The 11,969-nt window shown below is 43.2% G+C and overlaps 1 protein-coding gene across 1 annotated transcript in view; it reads right to left on the bottom strand.

Annotated features, from left to right (window-relative positions):
• Positions 1–11,969, bottom strand: part of rapgef2b (Rap guanine nucleotide exchange factor 2b) — a 94,069-nt gene that overhangs the window by 29,546 nt on the left and 52,554 nt on the right. Inside the window, 1 exon segment of the mRNA XM_031866949.1 lies at positions 7,263–7,280. Within this exon segment, the coding sequence (XP_031722809.1) occupies positions 7,263–7,280 (18 nt within the window).

Below are 11,969 nucleotides of genomic sequence, written 5' to 3'. Positions count from 1 at the left end.
AGAGAGAGAGAGAGAGAGAGAGAGAGAGAGAGAGAGAGAGAGAGAGAATAAGAAATATGGAGAGAAGACGTTGCAACGTTGCACGTCGATATGCTACTTACCGGGGTTTTCTCTTGCTGGCTCGGGACTCCATTGCTCTCTGATGCTGCTAATGGTTTCATAATGAAAAAATGTTCACCGGGCTAAAATCTAACATCCCCGGACCTGCTCTATGCTACAGCACAGACCCCCATCCTCTCTCTCCCCTCCCCTCCCCTCGGCTGCACCGTCTCTCTGGCAGCAGGCGGCCGCTTGACAGTTTGGGGAGTATCCGCTGTCTCCTGGCCCGATTAGACTCTCCAACAACCAACACCAGCTTCTGCGTTTATTGCAGCCTCCCCGCTGCTTGCCACAGAAATATCTTAAAACCACAGAGGGAGAGGAGGAAGAAGAGAGAGGGGGGAATATCCTTTTATCCAAGCGAAGTCGAGCCTCTCTCTCTCTCTCTCTGGTCTCTAGTCGGAGACCAGCGGCGCGCCGATAATAAAGCAGAAAACAGGAAAAAAAAAAAAAAAAAAAAGATGAGAAAAATGGCTGACAACACTTTCACTCACGTTTGCGCCCTCCGCCTTCCCTCTCTCTCTCTCTCTCCCTCCCGCTCCCGAAAGCAAAATCTACACACACACAGGAAAGCACGCGCGCACCCAGACGCCTTTATGCACCATTACATTATTTTGAAGACCGAGAGCCTGCAGCCTCCGCCGAGGTACTGTACGTTAAAGCCAGCGGTTTGTTTGTAACGGGAGCAGGGGGATGTGTGTATGTGTGTCATGGGTGGAGGAGGGGAGTGGTGGTGGCGCTGGAGGGGGGTGGGGAGTAAAGACCTCCTCCCTGCCAGACAGCGATGCTGTAACAGCAGCCTTTATGGCTGTGCCCCTGTGGAGGGCTCACAACACCCCAAGATAGAAGGATGGAGAGAGGGTGGACGAGTAAAATGAAAGTGAGGAGGAGAGATGAGAGGGAGAGATGATGCGAGGCAACACCAAGAGCAAAACCGTCGGGTGAGGAGGGAGCCAATGCACGGACGAGAGGTGGGAGGAAGAAAATAGAATTCAAGGTGGTGTAGAGATAGGTAGATGGATGGCTGACAGAGGGATGAAGGGAACAGAGGGAGGAGAGGAGCACAGTGCACGTAATGCCATTATCACGCTCACTTCGGCACAAGAGCCGGTTGGCATAGTAACAGAATGAAGGAAAGCCATTTCCTGGGCAGGGAGACAGACAGAGACAGAGAGAGACAGAGACAGAGACAGAGAGAGAGAGAGTAAAAGAGGCAGACACACAGACAGAGGGAGGACAGGCGCATCGTTTCATTGGAAAATAAAGGAGTAAAAGAACTGAAAGATACATAAAAGTATTCCAAGTGAAACACATGAGGCTGGCAGCGATGATGTCACTGTCACTCAGCTGGAATAGCCATGGCAACTGAGGACCGAGGACCAACCCCCCCCCCCCCCCCCCCCCCAATTCACCCCCTCTAGGGCTTTCAGTTGCTGTGGCGACGGCAGCAGCGAGACAAGGCGAAATGGAGGAAGGAGGGTAGACGAGAGTGTGTGAGTGTAAAAGAGAAGAGACAGTAGAAGTGGCAATAGGCTTCCACTTCACCTTCTCTCAGCTGTAGTACAATGAGCAGCAGCGTCACCGACCAACAAACAACACGCAACCACACCACTGCTTTGTGGGAGCAGGGGGGAAAAATGTGTGTGTGTGTGTGTGTGTGTGTGTGCGCTCAGGTGGCTGGCCGTGCCTCTAGAGACTCTGGATATTGGATCCATACATATATATGAAGGTCTCCTGACAGACTGAGATATGAGGACGGCACTTTAAATGACTGAAGGACATCACAGGGAACAATGGAGGGGTTTAAAGGCCAACCAAGACAATAAAAATGAGACTTGCTGCAGTTCATATCCACATTGCAAAAAAAAAAAAAAAAAAAAAAAAAAAAAAAGAATATTAATTCAGTTCACAACCAAGACACAAAGGACGTAATATTACCAACCAGAGCTGCCAAAATGTACACATTATAGCACGCTTCATGAAGAAGCGTCGTGCCTTGTTTTCGCGCTGTTTTTCTGACATGTTGATGCCGTCGATCATTTCCTGCTGTTTTGTTTTATTGGTGTTATTTTGTTTGAAAAATAAAAGACAGAACAAGTCAATTCATTTTAGTACAATATAACTGTACGAAGCTGCAATACTTTGCTTATTAAGAAACGAGTGACTAAACCATCATTTTAGTGCTGAAACTACTACAACTATGATTGATGAATTGTTATTCATTGAGCAAAAATGCCAACAATTCACTGATCTATGCTGTTGTTCTCTATTTTATTTTATTGTATATGTCTAAGCTTTGGACTGTTTGGACAAAAAAGATAACATGAGTTCTGGGACTTTGATAGGAAATTTTATAGATTAACTATATACACTAATCATCAACAGGAGCCATGATGCTGAATGTGAACCAAACCGGGTCAAAGTTTTGCACAAAATTGTATCAACTCCCACAAATAACAATATATATAATAAACAGCTAATCCAATAACCAATAAAGCATGTGACTCATTGTTGTTGCTGTACGCAGACCACAGAGGCTGGAGCTGTTTGTTATGCTAGGACAGACAATGCCTAGAAAGCAGCGTACCGCTTGTTGGTTTTGGAGCTGCTCCAGTCAGAGTAACGTGGAGCTGAGTGGGAGGAGGGAAGCTGAAGACCCGGTATGACATCACCTCTCTTGCCCCGAGCCATGATGTAATGTATCACAACAACAAAAAAAAGCTCAGGTGCCTTGCTGTGCAGCCCGGTCATTAGCATCTCCAACAATCACCGGGGGGGGGAGGGGGTCGTGTCTGGGGAATATCAGACCTTCCTGCCCAACCCCCCCCTCCTCTTACAGCGTTCTAGGAACAAACAAGCCCATTAATCATTTTTGTACTGACTAATCACAAGCTACATGTAAAAGGGAGAGAGGCAGCGGAGCATCGATCTTACAGGGTCGTGAAAAACGCCACTTGAGAATAACATTAACGCACTCGTGCTCAATAGCAGTGTGTGCTAAATGCATGAGGTGGAAGAGGGTGGGCGGGGCTTCGTCTACCATTTGTAAACAGTCTGTGAACCCTGGCTACTGCTGTTCAATGCATTTATGGGGTCGGCCATGTGATGGTGTGTTGCCTGCTGATGCGCAGCATTAGAGCCATAAAAACATCATTACGCTGCTGGATGACAGAGTCACTATCTCGTGACGCGCGTGCGCACACACGCACGCACACACACACACAAAAAGGCAAGTGTTTCATCATACATGGCAAAATCTGCCATCTATCGCCTTTCCTTCCTTAATTCAACTCTAATTCAACAGCATCAGGCAGCAGCTCACATTTAAAGCATTCTGCTGACAATTTTCAGTCAATATGACGTACAACCAGCACAAGATAAGATGCTTCTGCATTCAACTCATGACACAGCTGAGATAAAAACAGCCCTTCAGCATGATTTTATTGTTCACTTACAGTGATTAAAGTTACAGTCAGATAGATACTCCCAAACAGCACCCTAAAAATAAAAACCATAAACAAGCCAACAAACTCATCTCACATCTGGACCACACCCAAAAGTCTGTGTACTGGAACTTTAATGTGCCTTTAACCCATACACATCTATCTCCAGAGAAAGAGACTGGAGACGGGGTTAAATGATGCACTGGCGGAACTGGAAACATGCTTCTAAAATAAAAATAACTAAATCATATCTCACCACCAAAAAAAGAGTTGTCTTAGATCTCACTTGACTTGCAATGGGTGAGCAGGTCGTTTTGCTTAAGAAAACTCTCACACTCATAGACACACATGGGTTATTATAGGATCAAAGTCAACATACTCTGATTCATTGAACTGTGTCCATCCTTATTGACTGAATTTGTTTGTAAGCCGACAGAAGAGGAAACACAGCGCGCCTGAGTGCCAGCTCTGTGCATTAATCCTTGAAGTCGCTCCCATTACGACGGCTCTAAATAGCATTGTTAGGACGAGAAAGATGATCCAATAAAAGGGACGACGATTTCATAGCTGCGGCAGCCCGAGGGATTATTTCATTTATCAAGCCGTTGTCACCTGCACGCTGCTCTGAAAATAATTTGGCAGAAAGAAAACAGGCAGCCAGACACGTTCAAGAGATTACACATGCAGGCTCACAGAGGTGAAACTTCTGTCATGCCCGCCGCAAAAGTGTATAAATCAGAAAAAACAGCAAATGAAAAGAGAAGCTCTTGGAGAATAAGTGGCAAAGTAACATTGTTAGCAAGTGAGTGAGAAGTTGATCAGAAACTAGAGGTTTCCGGTTCAGGTTATAGACTCACTGTGGAAGGTAATGAACTGGAAGTCTTTAACTGTGGAATAATGTGCGGGGGCGTGAAGGAGTCACCTTTGTGTTTTGTTGCCCAATGTTCCCGTTTCTCTCCTTTCCACATCCGAAAGAAATGGAGAGACAGGAAATCTGAGCTAAATGTTAACATCGCCAAAGACAACACTCACATGCTGATGTTTAGCAGGTACTATTTTCACCTTGTTCTTCACTTCAGCGTGTTAGCAACAACAATTAGCGCTAACATAAAGTGCAGCTAAGGCTGATGGGAATGCCATTAGGTTTAAAGTAATTTGGTCATAAAAGTAAGTATCGGAAAAGTAATGTGTTTTATCTGGTGATGGCCCAGCGTGGACAATGAAGAGAGCATCATTATTAGGATCTATCATGAAGGAGGCATGAATATATGAAGCAGATTTCAATCAATTGGCAAAAAATAACTTGATGATATTCACAAAAAGTTAATGTGTGAAAAGGAATAGTGAAGACTGAATATTTCCTTCCACTAAGTCAAGATTTAAAGCTGGTTTTATAGTGTAATTTCATGGAAGGTGCTTCAAGTCGGATAAAAATGCATCTGTGGGCAATAATGACTCTTGAGGAATCTGATGTGTTCACTGATATCATCTTTTGGAACAGTTCACATGTATCCCAGTGCTAAAAGTTTAAATATAACAATCTTGTACAAATGTTGAATAAAAGTCTCTTTTATATATATCTGTAAGTTAGACTGCTGTGTCAAACTGAACTAAAAACAGTCATATTCTCGTTTCTCTCAACATTAGGAGACAGTGCACACAACAAAGCAAGACAGTTCTACCAATTCTATTTTTAGACTCATACAAAACAGATTTTAACCCTTACTTAACCAAACCAGCAGAATAAGAACCTTATGTATATCTCTTGCGGCATCCAGCGTTGTCTAACATGCTCAACACTGAGCAGCTCAAACTGATCTGCTTATGAGAGATTTTGATCTTATTTACGCGACACAAACATACAAAAAGTACTTTGTTATCCTCGCCACATGCAGGCTCATTACCGTAGAAATAAATGTCATCTGTCAAAGCCTTTTGAAAACACTCGACTTTAAAAAAGGTCTTTTGAATGTCAAAAGTGACATGAAAAGCAAATCAAATGTCAGTAAGCGTGTTTTCTATATCAGCGGCTGAGAAATGAACCGCAGCCAGTTGTAAATGAGAAGCTCGTTTTACTCATTTGCACGAGGCACGATTTCACTGTGTCGTTATCGAGTACGAACACTCCCGAAAATATCTGTTCCATTTCTGTCAAGGTCTGATATTTAGCTATTAATAACTCTAAACACAGATTTAGCTTTTGGTGTCCGTGCTGGGACCGAGACGCTCAATTCAACAAAGAAAGACGCACTACAACTGAAAATAAAAATGTATATTCATTAGATAATAAAGAAAATACTTGACCTACACGTTTGACAATCGAGTCAACTTTACTGTATTTACCGATTCAACAATATTAAGATCTCGAGCTGAAACAATTAATCAATTTGTTGATGGACAGAAAGTTACGTTTGTCAATCATTGATTTGAATCATTTTTTAAGCAAAATTCCAGCTGCTCAAATCAGAGTAAAGTGAATATCTTTGGGTTTTGGTCTGTTTGTCAGACAAATCAAACAATTTGGATAATATCAGCTTGGATTTGAGAAACTTTGATTCTACCAAATGATCGATAGATTATTCTGACGGATTAATGAATAAAGAAATCATAGCTGCAGCCCTAAAAATCTTCCCTGAATAACCTTAAACAAACACACAAAGAAAAACACAAATAAATAAAAGTGTACAATGAACCGTTTCTTCTTTCACCGCTGCAGTTGCTACACAATGTCTTTTCACAACTGAGGCTTTTGTATCTCCGCACAGCTGAAGCAGAGCAGGTTGTCACAAAGGACAGCTCTAAAAATAGGAGCTCGGCTTTTCTGCGGCCGAGAGTGGCAGGTTTGTTCTCTCTGCAACCGCCATTTCTTAGCAGGTCTGAACTGCTCGACCCCCTGAGCTCCGATCTTTGCAACCTCTTCCTCGCCATCCACTTCTGCTCTGAACACGGCAGGACTCCGTGATGAACTACCGAGATACGACGTGAACGGGGATTCTATGTTTGCGTGCAGCAGAAATGGTCGATTCATCTTCAAACAGCTGTGTTATGCTCGGGTAAATGTCTTTCAAAGCCATCATAATCAAACACTTAGCACATTAACGGCACCATCAGTACATCATCTCCACATTGAATGCAAGACCCAGCAGAACCGCACCCACACAGCAGGGATGGTAATAATCCAGAGCGCCGAAAGACATTCGATACCATTATCAAGCACATCAGCAGAGAGGCACAGCGTTGGAGAAATGATGCCCCTCAATCAGCCCGATTGTTGCCATTATCTCGGTTTACGAGCCCATAAGCTGTACCAGAGAGATGTTTATCGCGTTGTTCTGTCATCACCCGGCGACGTGACGAAGTCGATTCTCAGCCTAAGCATGTTCATTCTTCAGATCAGAAACAGGATAATGTGTATGGAAGGAGAGGGAAGAGCGTTTTTTTGAATCACGCTTGATTTTAAAAAGAATTCATTTCATGTTGCCGTGGGTGTCGTGGTAACACAATTGCCTTCTCTCTTCGACTTCTTCAGCCTCGAAGCCAGCAAATGGAAGGTATTTATTAAGGGAGTCTACCAGAAGCTACAGATACGACGACAAATGAGAAACAGACGCAGATAAAACCACCAGCAGGAACACAACACAGACAGCTAGAAAACACACACACACACACACACACACACACACAGAAAACACCAAACAACATTGTCAATAGATACGGTACCTGAGGTTTATTGCATTCCTGGGAGCCAGGTTAAAGGAGAAAGCCATGGAAAGAAGCAGAGGAGATGAAAGTTATCAAACATTCCACTTGTCAGTCGAGGATGTGAGGAACAGCAGGTGAAAGCTTCACCGCCTTGTTAAAAAATGCAGCATTTTGCACCACACTGAGAAAAGTGTCCGTGTTAGACAGAAGCCTAAAACGTCCTTTATGCCCAATACCAATAAAACACTTTAATTCATCCCTTCCTATGGCAGACGTTCAACTCATTTCAATGTTGAACAAGCATCTTGAAACACGTTTCTTTCATTCTGAAAACAATTATTCTGGCAACGCTTTTTCACTGTTCTGGGACTCGGCACATTAATGGGATTTCAAGGTGAAAATTCAACTTTCTCAGTGCTCTTATAGCCAAGGACAAGTAGGGAACATGCAGACACTTGCATTATTATCCTGGCTCGCCCACACATCCCTCCATTGAGCGTGCCTGCAGATTACAGAACAGATCAGTTTAACTTCCGGACCTCCTCATTACCACTGCAGGACATGTTTGACCTCTAAGCAGACAATAAGACTCCAATTATAAAGCTGCTATGTGTAATGGTTTTCAAAATCACTTTAACTTCTCTAAATTAACATTGAAACCTTTGGCACGTCACCTCAAACACACGCCATCGTGGTGCAGGAAGCTCTGAGCCTCCATCTCATTCCTCTACCAGTTAGAAAGTTAGTCCACATGAAAAGAATCACATGAAATGATGTTTGATTAAACGATCCTACGAGAGATTCTTCAAATCAATCATCCAAAGAAAACGCAACTTCAAAGTAAGGAAAATATTTGAATGAAAGCTCACACATGGCAAGCAATATTTAGCTGCTTGTGCTCACGCTAGCTTCAAAGGCGGGATGAGCGACCTCAATACAAAATATTATCGAATGAATAGCTCGATACTTTGAGAGATACACTTCTGCGATTACTTGCCGACGGTTAGAAGAGGCGATCAATACCATGTTCAACTGGAGCCAGCAGCAGGGTAGCTTAGCGTAGCGCAAAGACTGGAATGAGAGGAAAGAGGTAGTCTGGCTCATCCTGCCTTTGAAGGTAGCAAGCAGCTAAATATTGCTTGCTATATGCTATATGTGTAGCCTACATATTGAACAGACTCACATGAGAGTGGTATACAGTTTCTAATTCTTGCCAAATGCTGAAACTATTCTTTTGAAGTGCACCTTTTTAAATTGCAAATTACAAGCAAAATAAACCCATTAGCCCCAATAACAGGTAAGTTAAGATAGAGCGGGTGTGAAGTTAATGTTAAGTGAAGCTGTGCTATAAACAACATACAGGAGCATACATCTCTGAGGAGACCACCAACATATCCATTCATTTTTCATGATAACGTTGTTGTCTCAGGGTCTCTGATGCAAGCACTAAACTTTTTATATTCAAAAACTCTCAAACATAAATACTTGTCAGAGAAACTGACGAGGGACTCATCCTTATCTGGAATAACTCCACCTCCATATAGACCTGAAGGCAATTAAAAAGTAGTCAGAAGAAGAGTGAGCAATGTCAGTGTCAAGGACACTCCAGCAGAGCGCACGGTTGCTGATGGACACGTCGGCTGCTGCAGGGATTAAACCTGTGACCTTCTGATTACAGGGCGGCCTCGCTAACCACCAGGCCGCCCGGGTGGAGGAAAAGAGTAAAAGGAGTATTGATTGGCCGACTCCTGCTGCTTTTGTAATTACAGAACAGCTGTTTGGAGCCTTTGACACCCTACTGGCCACCGAGTAAACCCAGAGGAGGAATACTTCTCATCTGCTCAGAGAGTTTGGGGCGTCTGGGGCCGAGGAGGAGAAGGCAGAGGAGAGGAGAAATGGAGGACAAAGAGTAGAGGAGATATTGGAAATTATCATAATTTGTTGTAGATAAAATCTGGAGTGTAGTGTTCAGTAAACATGAGGCCCCGATAGCGGCCGCATCAACATTTCATTTGAAACTGAGTGACGGCACAAAGACATTAAGTGACTGAGTGAGAGATCAGGGAGAAAATGTGTGTGTGTGTGTGTGTGTGTGTGTGTGTGTGTGTGTGTGTGTGTACACGACTGAAGAGAGAAGAGCGACAGAAAGAGTGATGCTAGAAATAACTGGTGTCCATTCTGAAAAAGGCACCCGAGTGTTAACCCACTGCTGTGAGCACACAGGAGACGTGTTGAATCATAAACACTGTCCTCTTTCACTGCTCGGATTTATCCAGGACACATCTGCGGAAACAGAAATGTATTTTCAAACAGCCAAATCCAGATGCAAACCCTTTTAGATGCCTGGTTCTTTGCTTCTAGTGGTGGCAAACTACAAATGTAAGCTCAGAGTGACAGCCGTGTTCCCTTTCAGGCATTTTAGATGTGAGCCGTCAGTTAGATTTCTCAAGTGAAATGTGGCACAATATCTCCCATAACAAGAAGAAGAGCCTGAGAAGGTAGCTATGGGGATAAAACTGGACTGCTTATCAGAGACAGGAGGTAAAAAAAACAAAATAAAAGAGCACTATCTTACGTCATACCTTAAATCAAAAGATTCCAATGTTTAAAGGTAGGTGAGGTCCTTGACAATAAATCTGACAGGTGCATTAGAAGTGAAGCCCAAACTGCCATCTTTTACCTTAGAAGTATTGCAAAGGTCAGTCTATTCCTGTCTTTGGAAGAAGCTGAAACACAAGAGGCCTTCGTTACCTTAATGCACTAGTAAAAAGACAAGGGTTCAGGCACAACTTCTGCATTTGATCGCTGCCAACTTTGAGATCCACACAGGTTTGGTGTTTGATGTAGCTTTGCAGGCGGGTATTAAGAACGGAGACGCCATCTTCCTTCGCCAGAGTTACAAAGATGGCGACAGAAAAATAGTCATAAAGCTGGTAAAAACTAATAGAGTAGTCTACATCATTGATTCACCTCAGACTTCACATCTTTCCATCTCAGAACTACAACAAAAGCCTATGTTGAGGCTCTTCTGACTCTGAATCAGCCTCACAAGGGACCAATAACCTGAGGGTGCATCAGACTATTGGCACAAAAGATTACAAAAACATTTAATTGTGTTGCCCTCTCATGCTGGTTGACTCTCCGTCACTATGTTGTTGGATTGTGAAGCACGTAGAATTGAATTTTCCAAAAATATCAAGACTGATGGATTGTAAACTTAACCAGCCAATTAAACTATCTAACAAATACTATTCTACACTTTGTCTCTCTCAAGTAATAGTAAAACAGATCCAAATGAAACCACTAATTAGCATGAATATTATACTTTAGGCCAGACTTGCATTATGTTTGAACCCCAAATAATCCTCACTTCATACAGATCATAGCGAGTAAGGGCCCGGGGGGGGGGGGGTAACTGTGTGTGTGTGTGTCAGCACTCTCAGAGGGAGTTCCACTGCTGGGTTACAATTACATTTATATTTTAGGGTATTACGCTGGCACTCTTTCAGAGCAACTCTCAATGACTGAGCATGTCCAGTTCAGCGTGTTGCTCAGGGACACTCAGCCCACTGCGGGGATCGAACCTGTGCCCTCGGAAGGCTGCGCTGCTACTGGCGAGGCATTGGCTATTTCAGGATTCAATGCAACACTGAGGACGGAGGCTGACATTGGCCCGTCACATCTCATTTCATCGCGCTCACAAAAGCAGAACATAGCCGCCAATTAATGACAGGTTTCAACAATAATGACAAACTAATCTTTTAAACAGCTAACAATATTGTTTCCTTAATGTCTTTTATCTTCATTGCAGCATTGTTTAAGCAAAGAAAAGCAGCTAGTGGTGTACCTTGTACAATATGTTGCATTTTTATGGAATAAACTAGCCAACAATATAGTTAAAAACAGACTCTAAGACCATTAAAATGCTACTTAAATACATCAGTAATAACAATCAAATATATAGTTATAAAGTTCTGACAGGGGCCGTAATAAGACTTTTCATTTGGACACATTTTGCAGACAGTATGGTCTGCCAGCATCTTCCTGTCAGTAACATGAATTAAGGTCAAATCCAATGTTTGAGATATGGCTTAAAACAACAAGAGCTGAAACAAATGATTGGTTAATCAATCAGCCGAAACTAAACACCCACGTTGATAACGGATCATCAGTTTAAGTCACTCATCAATCACTAATGTGAGGATGTGCCGCTTCTTCTCTCTCTCACTTTCTCAGTCATTTTGTAGCGAAACAATAATCTTTAACAGCATGATCAACAATGAAAAGAATCATCTCGGCCCTAAATAAAACAGACTTGTCTACAGTATTTCTCACATTTGAAACCTTCAGATCAACAGCTCCTCTGATGTTTTCCTACCTCGCCTCACATTCGCCTTCATAGGAGTGACTAAGCTGAATAAAAACCTTGCCTGCCAGAGAGATTTCCTTTCTTCAATCCCAAGTTTCTCCTCGGTGCATTTCTCCCCTCCTAAATACGCCTCGGGGTAGGAGGGAGGAAAATCGGAGCGCTGCCTGGCATTCTAAATGCCGGAGATTAGCTTGCTATGTCAGCTTAGCATCCGCCCAGATTCAGCTTCTCTGTCGCTCTGCTCCCCTCCACCCCTCTGTCAGCAGCAGCAGCAGCAGCAGCAGCAGCGTACTGCACTCTTGTTAAGTTAGCTCCCTTCCCTACTGTACTTCTGAGTGCACTCGACCAGAGCCCAT

This window comes from Anarrhichthys ocellatus, unplaced genomic scaffold (genome assembly GCF_004355925.1).
Source record: "Anarrhichthys ocellatus isolate YVR2014 unplaced genomic scaffold, GSC_Weel_1.0 scaffold37, whole genome shotgun sequence".
NCBI classification, from domain to species: domain Eukaryota; kingdom Metazoa; phylum Chordata; class Actinopteri; order Perciformes; family Anarhichadidae; genus Anarrhichthys; species Anarrhichthys ocellatus.
Note: the sequence above shows the minus strand (reverse complement) of the source record. Positions and strands in the feature narration are given on the sequence as shown.